Source organism: Rhipicephalus sanguineus, chromosome 5 (genome assembly GCF_013339695.2).
Source record: "Rhipicephalus sanguineus isolate Rsan-2018 chromosome 5, BIME_Rsan_1.4, whole genome shotgun sequence".
In the NCBI taxonomy this organism is placed as follows: domain Eukaryota; kingdom Metazoa; phylum Arthropoda; class Arachnida; order Ixodida; family Ixodidae; genus Rhipicephalus; species Rhipicephalus sanguineus.
The window spans coordinates 20,889,313-20,907,747 of record NC_051180.1 but is presented as its reverse complement, the minus strand read 5'-3'; the positions used below and the strand labels follow the sequence as shown (position 1 = coordinate 20,907,747).

The following is an 18,435-nucleotide window of genomic DNA, read 5'->3' as shown; positions in this document are numbered from 1 at the left end:
TATCCATCTGTCCCAGCGTCTAGTCTGCGGTGTATCTGATACCAGGTATAATTTGACATAAAGAGCAAAGATAAAAGCACCTGATATTTGTTATGTCATACTGTGCTTTAAAAGTCTCTTTTAAAAAGACGTGGTATGTGTGTTTTTTTTTATTCGCGTTAGTTTGCCCTGCGATATCATTACACACTACACAAAATTTTATTAACTTGACTATTCGGCTAGCAGAAGGCACCAAAATTTACTATGACGGTCAAAAGGTACTGTTTATAAGAGTAAGTCAAAATCCTTTATAGTGTGTCCATTACGTTTTTACCTACAGTTCATTTTTGCGTGGGCGATACGTTATCGACACAGCTTTCTTTTTTTAAGTTCTTGCTATAATTCATCAGCGTCGTTACTGATAGCCATAAAAAAAAGGCGGTTAAAAATTTTCTTCGGGATACTTAGGATGGCTTAGTGCGAGTAGCTTCCTTTGCAGTTACTAAAAGGCAAAAGCGCTCGAGCACTGGAGCCATGTAGGGCCACGAAAACCCAGAAAGTTTTCGGCTCACGTTCAAATGGCCAAACTTAGAAATCTGCGAGCGTCCCCTGCACGGCCTTTTAGTATTTGCCATAAAACAAAAGTCCGCAAGCGGAACGAAAACGCGTTATACTCACAAAAAAACAGAAGAGAACAGAGGTTGGTAATACGAAACGATCAGACAGCACTCGCTGCTGGCACTTCAAACTACCTGCTAGCTCCAGCCATTCTTTCCGTATTCACCGGAATTAAGCGAGGTTGTAACCACTCGTCAGTAGACCGGTTAAACCTTGCCCACTTTTATGCGTGTGGAAACTATTTGAATATGTGGTTTTGTTTTTACGGTCAGGTTACTGCTCAGTTACTTTTTTTTTCTCTCTATCTCGCTGCAGAGAGCGGGTTTTTTCGTGCCCTCAAAATAATTAGTTCGCATTCGCTGCCGGTCACGTCACCGGCAAGTTAAGACGAATGTAAAACATTTCCTGCTAGTGATAACGGTATTATAATTGAAGACTGAGCGTCAGCCATTTGTTGAAAGCTTTAGCCGAGCGTTGCTTGCATAAATAATAAAACGAATGATGCCAAGTTGCTGCAAAAATAAGCTTTTACCTAAAGCGGTGTATGGAAATATTGCCGAATCTACGGATTAATACACAAAGGCAAAGAAACTTGGAAAAATCTCGGTTACTCGGGCTTCCTGGTGCGAGGACATACTACCGCGAACGACACTGGCGCTGCGCCCTTAATCTCTGTGCTTGTTACTCACTTCGCAGGAGTTAAGAAAATTTGTTGATGTTGTTTCATTATGTTTATTTTTTATTTATTGTACGTTAGAAAATTTGGTGCTTCGTAGAGACCCTATGTACTGATAAGTTCAATGAACGATAGAAATAAAACGAAACTGTAGTAACACAGGATGCGGTAACCAGGAAGCACGTTTCGGGGCAAACTGTAATCGCCTCTTCTTAAATTATTGTAAACTGTAAAAATTCTTTTGTCAGGTAACTCATGAGCCGATTTTAATAAATTGTGCTGAATTTGACAACAGAACAGTTAGATTCAAGTAACAGCGGAACAAAATTTTATTTTAAGGCTTGCAGCTTTTACAAAAATTCTGAAGGATTATAAATTTTGAGAATATTTCGAATTAAGTTCGCACGTGCGTTCCCCTGCACCACAACATATAGTGCACTCCTGTGAATTCCGCTCCTACAGCAATTACAGCGAACAAATTGAATGTGTAAACTTAGAGCTTCTCTTTAAATGTTAAATTATTGAGGAGGGGTTTGCCAAAGTCCCACCGACCAATTAGTAATGTATTTAAGAACGATATTAAATGTAGTAATTTCTTTTGTTTTAAGTGTCTCATCATATTCCGTTTAACAAACTGTGGCATAACATTTTTATAGCTCAATTACATAGCTCTAAAGTCGATATTTCAAATTTTTTGTACTTTTTCCCATTCGAGAATCCCTTAAAATTACAGGCACCACAAACAAGTAAACGTGTTTTCTACATTCGTCACGTTTTACCTGTCTCCTTCAAGTACGACAACTCTTATCAACGTAATTGAAGTAGTTGCTGAGAAGAAAACGTGTTCTTCGTTCTCATGTGTTGAGGCAGTAGCTCTGGAGCGTAATTAAGGCCCTGTTTCTTGAGAACCGTTCAGGGCCCTTACTCAGAAAGTCATCTTACACTAAGAATGTTCGTAAGATAATATTCTGCCCGATCCTGAAAGTGGACATATCATTAGCGAAGCCTGTTGGGCCAATGGGAGGCAGCACTTGAGAAAGAGAAGTTTTGTGAACACGGCCCCACGAGCACACCCATAGCTACCGGAACACAGTTATATTCCAGACAGTGCGACGTTGTTATTAGCATATTGGATATCTCGAATGAGAGATCTTCCGCATGCAGAAGTTCGCACAACGCCGTACCGACATGTCTCGCAGACGCGCCCGTGTGCAAGCAGGACCAAAAGCACATCTACGGCGTGTCACGTCACGAGTCGGTCTCTGTGCGTTGCGAGCTGGAGGCTGATCCGGCCGACGTGACTTTCCACTGGCGCTTCAACAGTTCCTCCAGCGGCAAGCGCCTGGAGCTTGCCAGTTACAGCCACGCACTGACGCGCAGCACTGCCCTCTACTCACCTCTGAACGAGGACGACTTCGGCTTCTTGCTCTGCTGGGGCGCCAACGAAATCGGCAAGCAGCAGACCCCCTGCAACTTCACCATCGTCCCAGCTGGTGAGCGTTCACGATTCATTCACGAGCTAAGGAATTACAATGCCAAGGACTGGCGCTTTGCTGGCCCTTGGCATTGTAATTCGTAATATTGTTATTGTTATAATATTGTTATAATATTATTGTTATAATATTGTTATTCGTACCTGTTTTCATCAATTTCTTAGTATCCCTCTTGAGTTGCCTTTATGCTTCACATAACGCGACAGCACTGATTGCAGTTGGCACTCATTTCATCGTCAATAATGGAGAGAACAATCTGTTACGTACCTCTTTTTCCGGCAAGCACCCACAGAACACTGTCTCATGTTTAATGTCATGTCAATAAAAATGCCACAGGCTTACAATTTCTACCTTCATACCTCCTTGGGTTTGCCTGGTCCCGCTGACGTTTTCTATTAAGATAAATAACCTTGTCTTTACAGATATGGAGACGCTGTTATTGTCTCCGTGTCTCCGACACACGGCGCATGTGCCGTCTCCCAAGCTTTGTCAGCGCTAATCAGCAGTAAGCGCTATGAACTATTAAAGCTAAAGCCTTAATTACATCATTGGCTTTCGCCTTCGAGTGCTCTTAGACTAATGCATAAGGGTCCCTGCGAGTTTTTTTAGGCCGTTATCATCGAGGCTTCCTTAGCTTTGTATTTTGTTGTGCAGTAAGGTTAAACTGCCTGTCAGATAACGTTAATTACTTCGGTGACATTACAGCGGCCTAATTGCCTATTATGTATCTACCTTGCACAACATTGTCCATAGTCAATGAACAGGTGCTACGGCTTAACACATTCACATACTTACTATTTCCTTTTAAGTAATGTTCGTGGTCTCGTTGAGACTCCTTTTAACCAAATTACACCCCCACCCACACCAACGCAGGCCCTCCAGAGCCAGTCAATAACTGCAGCCAGGTCAACGGCACCGAAGACTCGGTGTCCTTCGAATGCTCCGAAGGTTTCTGGGACGGTGGCGTGGCGCCTGTCACGTTCGTGGCTGAACTGCGTGAGGCCGACACCGATCGACTTGTAGCCAACGCCTCGTCCATGTCTGGACCGGCATTCAGCTTCAGCGGCCTCGAAGGCGGCGCCACCTTTCGGGTGTTTCTCTACTCAGCCAACCCCAAGGGACACCGGTCGCCCGTAGACTTCGTCGTCAGCACACTGCGGCCAGCTGAGAAGCTCACTGGTGAGTGCAGTGCTTATACGTGTACGCTGCTTGAGTGGTATGCCTACTATGACGTGTTGACACGTATGTGACGTGCTATCATGATGCACAAACTATTCGGTACTGGTGTCGTGTTTTAAGTATTTCGATGGAGCATGTTCAGATGTGTTGCCGTCGGCTTAGATGAACGAGGGGAGCTTATTCTGAATAGTGATTAAACGCTTTCCCGTATTCCTTCCATAATAAAAAATGACCGGTGTCGTCTCACAAAGGCGCATCTTGGGCGATACATCATCATGAAAAAATCTGGGCTTCTTATGTACGAAAACATAGATATTAATTACGCAGAGACTCTAGGCTTATGGTTAATAAGAGCAGAGACTGCTGGAATGTCTTGTTACAATACTTGGGCGGAATTATTTCAGACAGCAGTCTTCATTGATCTGCCGGAAGCACATGTTAGATCGTTGTACATGCACTTTGAAGAACTTAGTTCGTGGGTTTAAAACATAGTTAACTTGTTTATTTATTCAAATCACCTCACGGGCTCCTACATCGGAGTATTGTGTGAGGGGGGGTTACATAAGTAGGGGTTACAATGTTAGTGAAGAATACATTCCGGTAGAACTATTGCTGACTTCCACGAGAAAAAAAAGATACTGGTGTAGAGCTCGCCGACATAACGAAAGTGCATGTACTGGCCGTTGGTCCTTAACAGCACAAGAGCTCAAAAATTAAGTGCACAGTAGTTACTTATTCTGTTAGTTTAGGCACCTGTACTCTACGTTACATATAACACATTTTCGTAATATCCCCTAGCGCGCTCCCAGTACCTTCTGTAATGAAAGCTTCGTGAAAGCTCTTCCATGCTTCTTCCAGTCGAGCGAGCAAAGCAAGACGCACGGGAGTGCGTAAGGCTTTTCTATCGCTTAATTTATTCATCACGCTCACATCACTCTAAAAGGCTCAGTGCACTTTTGTTTCATTCTTTTTTGCGTTGTGAAAAGAACCCGACGTTATAATGTAAGTTTCCATCCTTCGCACAATGTATCCGCCACGAAAAGGAAGCCGCATAGAATATGCCTACTTTCCAAGCAGTTGTGCTATTGTTGTATGGTTGTTTGAGAGATTAAAAAATACGCGCGGTAGCACGGCAGGCCAAAGTTCATAAACACAGCCCGCTTCCCTCATTTCCTCCTCCTGATTGCCCGTGGTGTGGGGGCGGTCAATAACGATCGCAGTAAAAATGCCTGGGGAACAAAAGAAGGTCGGGAGAGAACGGCTGTACAATGTCGGCATAAAACGAGCAGCATTATGCGAAAGCCACAGAAACCGGCGCTTCTACGTGTCCCCGAGGTAATGGCTCGCGCCCGTGGGGCGCGCAAATTTTTCTTTCAAGGAAAAAAAAAAAGAAAAAGCGGAGACCCCCATGTATACGTAGCTCGCTGCCGCTGTCACCGCCAACTTTACTACGGTGATGCCAGAAAATTTTGCTTTCCCATTCCACCACATCACTTTGTTTCTTGCTTCCTTTACTTCCTTTCCCCTCCCTATTCATTTTTAAAGATCGAAATGAAAAAAAAAAAGGAAAGGAGAAAAAGGCAGCGAGGGAATGCCCCTTATGCAGTTTCATAACTTCCTTTCATTTGCCTCTTCCTCCTCCTACTTCTTTTTCTCTCTCCTTCACGACCGCGTGCGACATTATGATACCCTTAAATTATTTTAAATAACGAATGTGAGGGTTTGGTTGGCACTCTATTGCACAATATATTGACAGCGGGAAAAATAAACGAAGGACGAAGCGAGGGGACATTGTGGTTCTTTCGATTCCCGACTGGTCGTTTTTTTTTTTTTTTTCGCTGGTGTGTGTACTTGTAAGTGTATTTTCCTAAACAACTTTTTACGTGGAAGTCAGCGCTTGTTTATGTCCCCTCGCTTCGTCCTTCGTTTATTTTGCGCGCTGTCAATATGTCGTTAAATAATGAAAAAAGTGGAAGATCTCCCTAGCTCCACATCTCCCAATCCCCGACTTCGTCCTGCTTTATTTCAAGGCCATGAAGGAGCGCGGAAGAGAAAGACGTTTGTGCGATTATGTTTCTACCATATAAACTCCTCTCCTTTTCTTTCATGCTGTGAAGAGCAGTGCATGGGGAAATGGGAGAGCACGATATTGAGGTGCGTGATGATAAAGCGGCGCCTCCGAAACCGCGAACGCAGCTCATTTCCATGTTTTCGAGGCCGTATAACTTTGCTAGTTTGGCGCCGCGCAGGGTGCGGCACCGCGTGGTCTTGTTGAGCGAGAACAGCTGTAGCAGATGTCCCTCCATGGATCGACTTCGCGGTCACCGTTACCAAAAAAGCACGCGCGTTAGAAAGCCCATCTGGCTTGACGCTCCGCTTCTTGTTATTGGCGAAAGGCTGCGCGGTGGTGGCAGCGTTCCCCATCGGCGCCTTTCTTCTCTTAGCAATTTTACTCTGTTGTTGACGTCGCTTTTGTTTTATAAGCATTGGAAGCATCCGCCATATTCTATGCATAGAAATTCGCGCCTAATGAGTGATTTGTGATGCAGCCAAGATGTCCGACGCAAGCCGCGACGGGCGCGCTTCCTGCGCTAAAGCGTCCTGAACAAAACACGGAACTTATTTGCTTTTGCGCAGGAAGGCGGGACCTCGCCTAATTGGAGCGCCTAAAGGCGACATTTCCGTCAGACTCACGCACCACCTATTTATTTTTAATATTGTCACTTTTGCTTACAACAGCTCGCGCCACGACACTGCTGGATATTCTCCCTTTTACCTTTTGTATGGAAGAGAACCGACCTTGCCGTTCGACACGCTCGTACCCATCCCTGACCACATCTCCACCGAATATGCTCGCCACGCTATCAGCACAGCCGAAAAGGCCCGTCAGATCGCCCATCGACGCCTTTCGGGCTCGCAACTCAGCCAGAAACATAGATACAATAGTTGCCACCGGAACGTTCGCTTCAGCCCGGGTGACCTCGTTCTCCTGTGGTCTCCGTCTCGGCATGTCGGCCTGGCTGAAAAACTTCTGCCCAAGTACTCCGGCCCCTACCGTGTGCTACGCCAGGTGACTGAGGTTACCTATGACATCGTCCCTCTGGACCCTACGGCACCCTCTACGTCTTCAAACGTCGTCCACGTCGCTCGCCTGAAGCCGTACCTTTCGCCCACCACCTGCTAACAGGCGCCGAGCCGGCGCTTTCGCTGCCGGAGGTCGATGTAGCGGGGTTGCAGCTATGACTATGGTGAGGTGTGCGAAGAAGAGGCAGACGACGTGTCGGTGTGCTGAAAGTAACAACCGCCATCTTGACTGCTGGACCATCCTACACTGTAAATAAGTTATAAATATATTCGCAACAATATGTATTATGTATTTCTGTTTTTACATAGATCGCTAACGCTTGTTTTATTTTGTTTATTATTTCCAGTCCGACGCTTCGGCTTTTTTTCATTTTGCGAACCGAAGACACTCTTTATTCGCGTGCATAACTTCTACTGAAGAGAGAGAGAACTAGTTTATATCACATTACAAAGTTCTTTCAGCTCTCGTCATGGTCTCGCTCCTTCTGGTCTCGTTTGATATTATAACTAACAGTTTGCTGCATGTCCGATTAGGCCATGTTCAAGGAACGCTTCTTGATTGCTGAAAAAAATACTCCCCCCCCCCCCCCAAACATGGCATCTATATCAACCACGGCGGCTACCGGCCCCGATGACTATCAGTCACGCTGGCTAAGCTGTTACGATCAACCACACGCGATTTATATCTTGTTTCCAGCACCGACGCCCACATTGAGCTGAGAAAGAAAGTAAGAAAGCCACCTCGGTGGATGTTAAAGAGCAACTCCCGCGATTTTGGGGTGTCCAATGAACACAATAAGATTTTTAGAGCAAGTGCTCTTTGGTGCTCTCATCAGCTTCGCCATACGGTACGAATGCAAGTCATTTAGTTTTCCTCATTAAGAATACTAAAGATTGGATGCGCGTCGGCTGACGAGCTCCGAGTGGCTGCCACAGCTCGCCATGTCGTCAGGGGGCACAACCATGTTCTCTTGTCTAAAGCGAGTACCACGTGCTGTGAGCTTACATTACTAGGCGGTAGGTTCTGACCTCATCGTAGACATCATAGTTTTCGTTTCGAGTGATTTGTTCTGTGTACTTAAAATTGTTGAAGAGTTTCTACGCAAATTGAGCCACCATATTGGTTTCAGATATGTCGATACTATTGGAAAACAGGAGTATCCTAGCATGCTTGAAGAGCCCCTCATCGTAAAATAACCACTTGTTTTAGTGTTGCTTTATATGAGACATAATGAACCATAACGTGAGTAACCTGAGATTCGCTGATGACATTGAATTAAGAAGTAACTCAGGGGACAAATTGCAGCTCATGATTACTGAATTGGACAAGGAAAGCAGAAGGGTAGGTCTGAAAATTAATATACAGAAAACTAATGTGCAATAGTCTCGGAAGAGAACGGTGCTTTGCGATAGGTAGCGACTAGCGAGGCACTGGAATTTGTAAAGGAATACGTCTCCTTGGGGGAGGTAATAACCTTGGAGCCGGGCCACGATACTAAGTAACTAGAAGATAAAGGTTGGGATGGATCACATTCGCTAAGCATTCTCAAATCATGAGTGATAGTTTATCACTATCACTCATGAGGAAGGTATATAACAGCTGCATCTTGCCGGTACTTACCTGCGGAGCAGAAACATGGAGGCTTACAAAGAGGGTTCAACTTAAACTGAGGGCGACGCAGCGACCAATGGAAAGGAAACGATAAGTGTAACCTCAAGGAACAATAATAGAGCAGAGCGAGTCAGGGAACAGACGGTTGTTAAGGAAATCTTAGCTGAAATCAAGAAGACTACGCGCTACATGGGCAGGGCATGTAGCGAGCAGGCAAGATAACCGCAGGTCGTTAAGCGTAACTGACTGGACTCCAAGAGGAGGCAAACGCGCGAGGGGGAGACAGAAAGTTAGGTGGGCAGATGAGATTAAGAAGTTTGGGGGTATAACGTGGCAGCAGCAAGCACAGGACCGGGTTGATTGGTGGAACATGGGAGAGGACTTTGCCCTGCAGTGGGCGTAGTCAGGCTGATGATGATGATGATTATCCTATCTATCTATCTATCTATCTATCTATCTATCTATCTATCTATCTATCTATCTATCTATCTATCTATCTATCTATCTATCTATCTATCTATCTATCTATCTATCTATCTATCTATCTATCTATCTATCTATCTATCTATCTATCTATCTATCTATCTATCTATCTATCTAACATGGGTTTCGCTAGAATCCAGACACAATGTCCTTAACTGCAATTTATGCTGCTCGGTAGTCAAGGACATGCCAATGGAGATGATTCATGCATGGACCGGTGATTTAGATGTTCATGCTTTCGGAACCGCATGTTTGAAATCCGTATTCAACTTCATTTCTAGCGTTGATATGTAACCCAAGTATTCAACAGCTGCGTCTGCTGGCGCTTTAATATCAGAGCGCGTGTAAAGGGTGTCCCACGTAACTTGTATGGGATTAGACAAAAGCGGACAGGGACGTAGTCCGGGAATTCGAATGTGGTGTGAAAAAGAACTGAATCGGTGGCTGCATTTGTATTTTTGTCCACATTGTCTTTTTTCTTTATTTATTTTCCTTGCAGCCGGAAGCCGTGGTATGATCACCGCTTGGCCCATAATAGGAGCTCTGCTCGGTCTCATTGTCACACTGCTTATCGCAGCAGTAGTGATTGTCGTCTATGTCAAGTACAAATACCTGAAGAGGAAGCGAGGTATGTTCTAACGTCTTTTAACGATACTTTCTTATATAACGAAAAATATATTCTGGTGATAAGGAATATTGTCCAAGAACATCCGGATCCGTGAGAGAAATGCCCATAGCTGAAAAAAAAGTGCTTTGGAAGCTGGTTTGGTTTCTCATTAAAAGCGTAATTGTCGGCTCCAGCAAAAAAACAAAAAAAAACAGTCTTTTTTAGTTTCACAATTACGTTGCTGCTGTCAGATTTTGCTGACTTTACAATAATTTGCAGAAACCAACTATATGCACTTGAACAAACGAAGGAAAATTGATCAAAGCGCCCATTTTTATTGGATAATTTAACACATAATTAAGCCACGGATATTATAGTGGCGCTATGGGTAGTTTGTAAATGGTATAACTCAAAGGGAAGCGCTTTACTGTTAGAAGCGAGGCCACCTTGCCTTGAAACGCGCAGTTATTAAGCAAGATTCAGTAAAGGAGAAGAATGTTCTCGTTTTGAGAACACTAAGGAAACGACGGAACATGTGTTAATTGAATGTAAAGATGTGTGCCCGAATTGTACGTTTAAGCACTAGCATACACGAAGCCTTCAGTTTTAGGGATAGAAATAGATCAAAGGCGGTTGGAAGATTAGTTACGAAGAATGAGGGAGGATGGACAAAAATAAATCTTGAGAAAACTAAGGATACTCTGCCGTACAGCGCAGAGAGATTGAGTGGGAGTTTATTAGCTTTTTTTTTATGCAGTAACAAGAATTTCATTGAGCTAGACAAGACATTTGGACGAATGAAAAGATAATAATGAAAACGACTTTTTCTGAGCTTGATGGCGCGCAGGTCACCACCACGTTATAAAGTGGACGATCATAGCTTCTATCCATTTAAATGAAATGTACTGATACATACAAGGAAATAATAGTGGCTGAAAAAGCAACTCGCCGCGGGTGGGATACGAACCCATAACATCCGCATTTCGCGTCCGCTGCAATACCTTTGTGCTAAAATTTCTCGTGAGAAATTAGGATTTCTTTGTAAAGAATGTATACTTTCCTCGCATTTTTGTCGTGCCTGCTGCGTGTTTGCAAATTCATATTTATTTTAAGGCTAACAGGCTACGACAAGTAGCTGCGAACCCCTTATTTATATGTCATTTTGCTTCAATTTGGCCTGAAGCTCATGCAGCTCTCCCGCTGTATGTAACCACCCAAATGCTCGACGTGGTTTAACTCTTTAACGCGATAGCGTTAAGGAGCCTGTTTCGCAGAAATTCCGGCGTCGGCGTAGTTGGGTATGGGCGAAAAATCGTCTTGTTCGTGACCGCAAAAATCGAGAAAGATGGAAAAGATATAACTACAAAAAATCTTCGGTTCGAGCGAGAATCGAATCCAGGCCGTCTGCGTGGCAACCAGGTGTTCTACCACAGAGCCACGCTATGGCTTGAAACAGCTTCGAAAAAAAAAAAAAAAACGCTCTATGAATGTCATATAGTCGAAAGAGCCTCCTTAAAGGGGCCCTGCAACACTTTCCTGAGTTATAATGGAATAGTCACACTGTTAGCGCATGACGTTTCACGAATCACATGCCGCAAAATTTTTTTAGAATTCGTCAAGTACTAACGTAGTTACAGGGATTTGTCGCACGCTTCAAGCGCTTTCTCTCTCCTCTCGTATCAGCGAGCGCACGGAATGCTACGCAGGGAGGTGGATGACAAGGCTGCAAGAAGATGCAGCCTTTCGTCTGCGGCGTCATGACCTTGAGCATTTCTTTTCTTTTTTTTTTTTTCGAACGCGCGGCTGACTTTCAGTGTGATCGCTAGCGCGTGCGCACGGGCACGTGGCGTCATCACGCGGCGACCAACGTAACCATTCAGCTCAAAATGCCCAAATTAGCCAATGGCGTGGAACTTGCGTATATGGAGCATTGGTTTTGAGTGTAAAGCATCATTTTTCGAGAGAAAAGGGAGCTATTTTTAGCTGACTTTGAGAATTAATTGTAAATTCCAGGCGGCGTTCTGCGCTACGATGTTTGGTTCGCGTGTTCTCGGGAGCCTCGACTACCGATCGGCAGCGTTTTCTGACCATGCTCAGTGTGTAGGGCCCCTTTAACGCACGTAATATTGCGTGGCAGAAGCGTAGAATCGCGCCAGGCACCAAAACACGTGAACAGTGCAGCGGGAGGGTGTTTTAAAGGCCCACTCATTACAAAGCGCTCAGACATATTTAATCACCGTCAGCTTCAAAAGCATGAACAAAGTGAGCAGCTGCGTAGATTCGCTTGTTGCCTTACGGACGCGTAGTGGGACCTTCGCTGATCCGCAAAAGGAAGAATTATGCCGTAGTGGGCACTTAACAACTGTACTTGCAGTAGGCACTCTGGGATAAAATCGAGAGTTCGACGGAGACCCGTCTGGTCGGGATGAAACATGATGAAGGAAACGAAGATTGTGAAGAAGGCTTGCTTGCTTGCTTGCTTGCTTGCTTGCTTGCTTGCTTGCTTGCTTGCTTGCTTGCTTGCTCGCTCGCTTGACCCTTAATTATTGACTCTTACCCATTACGGAGGATTGGCCATGAAACCGGCGGTTAATATAAGTGGGAAAATTTAGAATTTATACGCAGCAAAAGGAACTAATCGGTCGTCTAGGGTATATAAAAAAATTGAAGAATTATTAGTTTGTGTACGAATAAAAATATGAATAGGCCAATCATATGGAATAAAATGAATTAGCGCGAGGAAGTCCGATGTATCAAATTTTGATTGGGAATAATTAACAAGAAATTCTTATTGTGTCCCTAAGGAATTCCCATACGGCTAAGCAAACGTTCCTGTTGCTTTCGCCTCGAGAAGATGCTCCAAGGGAAAGAATATTTTCAGAGTAAAGAGTAATTCGTAACTTTCTGAATAACATTTCGGGATGTTTTTTCTGAGGCTCGTGAAACGACGGCTTCCGTATGGAAGCCGAAACGTTGTTTTCTTTTAGGCTTTTATTCGGTCGGTGTACTTCGTTTCCTTCAGCAATCTGGGATAGTTTGAAACGGCCGATGTTAAGCCCACAGTCGTTCGTTTCCTTACGGCATGGTTGAGGCATGCACCGAGAACCGAAGCTAGGCTAGCAATTGAAAAGGCGATGCGCGCGGGGCCCTATTAGGTTATCGAGAGAGAGAGAGATAGAGAGAGATAAACTTTATTTACAATAAAAAATTCTTTTGGGGGGAGCCCTAGTCGAGGGCCCCACTGGCCTTGGCCGCCCGTGTTCTGCTATTGAAGCCAAAGCTCAAGCATCCTCCAAGATTTCTTTTTTCTCTTTTTTTTATTTTTCCATTTCGCATACAGCCTGAACGTTGGACAAGCGCACATTTCGTGCGATGGCACTGCTCGGCGACTTTATGATAATTACTGACTGTCGATCACTGTCATCGTGGCCTATCAGTATTCGCTCTTTTGCAACCGGCGTTCTCCTACTTGTACCATTCATGCACCATTATACCGTAATTAGCGGTGTTTTACTGACACGTGTCAGAGTTTAAGTAGAGATAAATATTCTAATGCCCTTTCTTACTTTCTATTCTTCCACCAGACACATACAGTGAACCTGGCGATGAAAAGTAAGTACCTACCCCATTAACTTCCGAACAGTTTGCACATTAAATAGTTGCAAGTATACACCAAAGAAGGCTTATCAATCTGTAATCGTACAAAAGAACTGTTTTAAATTGGTGGCGTCTAGCCTGTCGCACTTGTGCAAGGCGGTGTCAGGGATACCTTTTCACTACCACGTGTAGGATAACGACATTGCTTAAATTCTACAATAACTAGAGAATTTATCGCGCTGAGTTTAATAGGGAACACAATGTTATGCCTTAATAATATCTTGTTCCAGCTTTACATAACCTTCTAGGCATATAATCAATCGATGCGGGACTGAGAAATTTAGGGACATACCATGGAAAGTGTATGATTGTTCAGGGAACAATTACAATCTATTATGAAATATTTTTGTCGGGGTTTTCTGTTGATTATGGCGTGTTTTGCTTAATGCCAGCTCTGCATCCTAAATTTAGATTTTATAGGGCACTGTTTAAACTTCATTAGCTGCTTGTGCTAGCTGTGTGACTTGATATTTTATTATCAATAAATTGCAAATAAAGTGCGTCGACTATTATTAACTTTTAAGATCCAACACGCTTCTCAAGAAGGATGCTGATGATTTCACGGACGTCGAAGAGAAAGGACCCGACATCATACCAGATACGCCACTCTGCCAAGTTACATATAAATGTACGTATCTATGTGTTCCGTGTTAAATTGCCCTTATCATTCTTTTTGCTGCGCTGGTGTATAGTGGGGCGACCGTACGGGCCATTATTGCTAGGTTCTCTTGTAAGAGTTGTAACTTGCTGTCCCCGAAATCTTGCTTGTCAGCTAACTTACAAAACTATTTTTCGGCATGAACTGTGATTGATTGATTGATTGATTGATTGATTGATTGATTGATTGATTGATTGATTGATTGATTGATTGATTGATTGAGTACTTTGATCAATCTTTTCTCTTCGTGTTTTAAACTTCCCAAGGAATATCTGAACGGAGAATCTTATAGGAGAATCATTTTTCTAAAGTGCTCACATTTATCATCCGCACGATTTTGCACTCTAAAAAGATGAGTGAAGTTTACCAACACTTTCATTGTAAGAAATTTCTTTGAGCTCTTAAGAGTTCTACAAAAGAAGGCTTTTCATAACATACGTTGATGCAATGTGAAGTCTTTGACCTGTAGAGGTCAAACCCGACGAAATAAGAAGAGTACTGAACCCGAATCGTTATTGCTTTTAAAGAAGGGCTTAATGTATCTCGCAAATATGTGACCTAGAAAGGGTGTCACAGTTTTTTTTTCCTTTTTTCGTAAAAGTAATACCGCAATATTCTGCAATACGGCCTTTCATGTATCCTTAACAGAGTTGTCTGGATCATACAGCTGCGTAAGCCGGTTAAGCAACCGACAATTTATTTGTTTTCTTTCTCTTTTTTTCACTGTCTTTTTCAGCTTATGGTTGCGATCAAGATGAAAAAGCAGAGTATACAAAGGAGCCTCTAACAAACTACTACACTCTTCCTGCTTCGACAAGGAAGGCTGGCGCTGCAGAATTTCCATGGAGAAGCCACTGTACAAATAACGTAAGGTTTCCTGCGTGTATTCTAACGCTTCCATTTCTATTGCCTTTTTTTGCGATTAAACTTCAGCTGATACTACCTGATGGGCCCACATATATTACGTAAAAAAATCTCCTTTTTGCGCATGCTTACGTTCGTGCACCTTATTTTTATCAGCACAAGAATAACGACTCTAAAAAGAAGACCAAGAAGAAGGTATACATGTGTCTCGGGGTTTTCTCCAAGTAGACGCTGCTACTGTTCCAGCTTTCTTGCCATGTAGGTCATAATCCAAAATAAATTAAACCCCTGTACTAGAGCACATCTGCTAGAAGCTCAAGCCAGTATAGGAGGCCATCACGGCACGCATTTTAGGGGCGAAGCTCCTTAAGGCGGCACCCGTTCGTCCCTCGTCGTGCTCGTAGTAGTGAGTAACAAGTCTTACCCTTTGACCTCCAAGGTGGTGCCGGTGGGAGATTTCTCCTGTGCGTTGTTGAACAATAAAAAATTCGCAGCGTGCGCGTTAACTAAAAGCCGAATTCTTCTGTCTCTGTAGAAGTGTAAGTGTTAGCTAAAAGCCGACTTCTTCTGTCTCTCATTCCCATTAGCAGCCATTGTTTACCTCCAAGGTAGTGCCTGGTGAGATTTCTCCTGTGCGTGATTAAACAATAAAAATTTTGTTCAAAACGCCGTTGATTGATGAAATAAACCAACGAAAGACGCCAGATGTTTTGTAAAAACAAAACGAAAGAACGCCAGATGTTTCTAAAGCAAAACGAAAAAGAGGCCAGCTGCTTAACGAAAGACGCAAGGTGTTTTCTAAAGCAATGGTTTTCTAAACAATGAAAATTCACAGCGTACATGTAAAATTAAAGTGAGCTGCAAGTCGTCATAACTCATCGAACCTTTAGTATAAACGCGCCCGATCTCACGTCGGTGATGATGTACTGGGCAGAATTCACGGAAGATTCACGGTTTACCGATGAACCTCCGCAGCTTCGCCCACTCATCATCATTCACTCCGTGGATATGCTGTGATTTTTTTCACTCGTGCCAGCGCCAGCTATATTTGCTTCTTCTATGGTCTATGTTATCTTGATAATGACTGCGGCGCCATCTAGAGGCTGTGCGGCGAAGTAGTTATTCATGAGCGGTAACGAGAGCCGATCATGTACATTCGAATAGCGCTTGCTTGTTCTGATGTCACCTCTCGTTCTCAGGAGGATCGGACGTTGGAAGCCTCAGGTGTCGAACTGCCTTTTCCAACTGCCGCACGCCGACTGGGTCCCGTGGGTTCCACCTCGAGCTTGCCTCGGCCACAGCGCTTCTACCTGGACCAGGTGTCACCGGACGGCAACGCGACCGCTCACGTAGACTTTCCGCGCAGCGGCGTGCTGAGACCACTGGCATCAGCGCACAGGCTACCACGTCGCTCCCGCAGCAACTTGGAGGACTTCGGTTCAGTGCTTTCCAACGACTCGCTCGAGAGCACAGTCTGAAGGGGGGCAATGATGTTCCACAGCGTTCTTAGCCCGGATCTCTAAGGGCATGAATTGAACAGAGTACGACAGTTGTTTTCAACTTACTGGTTGGTTTCGGTTACCCTGTCTGTAAGGAAGTTAAAGTAAAGAATATTAAAATGTTACGATATGTAATATTGTAAAAAGAAAATTTGAGAATGGAGAAAGATGGTACGGTATATTTTCAAAAAAGGAAGCAGAAAGGGGGAGGGGCTCTAGAAATAGCAACAGTAATAATTTTCGCGAATTATGATAAGAAATATACACAATATTGAAGCCTACCTTTTATGCGAAAAGATTGTTCTTTTTAAATTTCATATCAAGATTATGCAGGTACATCTTTTTATTATGGTATCAATTACATGGACACTGCGGGCGTCTTACCGCCGCCGTCGCCGTGCGGTTCCCTATAAAGTCGAAGGGCACATAGAACATTGCCGTGCACGTCGAATCTTCTATATGTGAGTGAAAGTACGCGAGGGCAGTCTACGATAGCGGCTTAAGCTGAGAGGAAACGCTCCGGCCGTCTCCGTCGAGCGATCGGCCCATGGGAGCTTCGTGCTTCTTTTACATTACTAGGTCGTCATACACAAGCACCACTGTTCATAAGTTATTAACTATAAAATTCAATGTTTCATAAGCCCACGCTTGTCTTGTTCTATTACGCTCCGTGAACAGTCATGTAGTTGAAAAGAAAAACTGCTACCAGTTCACAATGTGTCGTATATGTAAATGTAACGTATCCATCCAAACAGGGCTGAAGTTAGGGAAAGATTCAGGCCTGAAGTGATGAAAAACCGTTGAGCAGGAAATGTCGCTGTAGTCAACGTTTCGACAAGTGGACTTGTTGTTGCCATGACGAAGACAAGTCCACTTGTCGGAACGTTGGCTACAGTGACAATACCTATTTCACGATGTCTCTTACGTATACAAACTTTCATAAATTCATAAATGTACAACAGTGTTCATGAAATTATTTCTTCACTAAAGAATGTTTCTTGGTTGCAGGAAATGAAGATTCTCCAAAGAATGTGCCTGTGCCAAGTGTGCTGATACCAGGATGATACAATGGCATGTTTTGTTCCACCACTGTGACAGTGAACACGAACAAATGTTGCCCGTTATTCGCCTACCGAACACATCGGACAGTGTCGCGACATGTGATTGTTAAGCATTGTCATGCATTGTGTGGATTAGAGTGCGCCACCCCAACGTGCTTCCCTACGATTCCTTCTTCAATGAGTGCAGCTGTGCACGCGATGATCAAACAGTGCCCATTTCTTTGCCGTCAAGTTTGTGTCTCCCGTGAAAACAACGTCGTGTGTGCTCACATCGTCGTGATCGCTGTTATTTTTATTCCCTGATAAAAAAAAAAAACCAGAAGCGCTCTGATGGGTTGGAGCTCTTCGCACAAGGACAAGTCCGCGAGTGGAATATTCAGCATTTGAATTGAACGTAGAGTGCATTCGTGTCACTATTCTCCTACCTAGAGCTCCGAGGAAAAGCTGTTCGCCTTGGGTACGTGACCGAGTGGGAGTATCGACAAGAAAGAGTCGACCTGATTTTGCCACGAGAGCTGCAGCGCTCAAGAGTTCGAGCCTGACCCGGACCTTCGCTGTTGTTCGAGTACTCCCAGCAAGTGCCGCATTGTGATACACCTAGCGCAATGTCTCTCGAGTGCTTTACCTCTTGCGGAAAAGTTACAATGGTGAATAAAGTGATTTTATAACTTTGGCGCTGTGCCTCAATGACGACTGACGCAGTTATACAACGACGTCCCTTATGTACCGACCAGTGTTATGTGCGAAATTAATCGTCGGTAAGAACAAGCAAGATATTCAGATGGCCTTCGAAACTCGGCAAACTCGATGTTTACTTTCATCCCCATTTATGTCTAGGCTATAACCGTTGATATTTGAGTACTGCGTAGCTAATCTCTCACTTCATTTAAAGACGACGCGCACAACGAAGGACTATGTCGCCACACGTCGTCGCCCAAGGGTTTGAAAACTCTGTGCCCGATTTT

General features: G+C 44.0%; 1 protein-coding gene across 1 annotated transcript in view; it reads left to right on the top strand.

Moving 5' to 3' along the window:
* The window catches only part of LOC119393343 (hemicentin-1), a 113,694-nt gene extending 95,552 nt beyond the window's left edge, over positions 1-18,142 (top strand). The window contains exons 7-14 of the mRNA XM_037660317.2: positions 2,473-2,766; positions 3,640-3,945; positions 9,624-9,752; positions 13,316-13,343; positions 13,913-14,016; positions 14,783-14,913; positions 16,110-16,451; positions 17,418-18,142. Coding sequence (XP_037516245.1) covers positions 2,473-2,766; positions 3,640-3,945; positions 9,624-9,752; positions 13,316-13,343; positions 13,913-14,016; positions 14,783-14,913; positions 16,110-16,388 — 1,271 coding nt within the window. The 3' untranslated portion in view covers positions 16,389-16,451; positions 17,418-18,142. The remainder of the gene's footprint in view (positions 1-2,472; positions 2,767-3,639; positions 3,946-9,623; positions 9,753-13,315; positions 13,344-13,912; positions 14,017-14,782; positions 14,914-16,109; positions 16,452-17,417) is intronic.
* Positions 18,143-18,435: the final 293 nt, after the last annotated feature.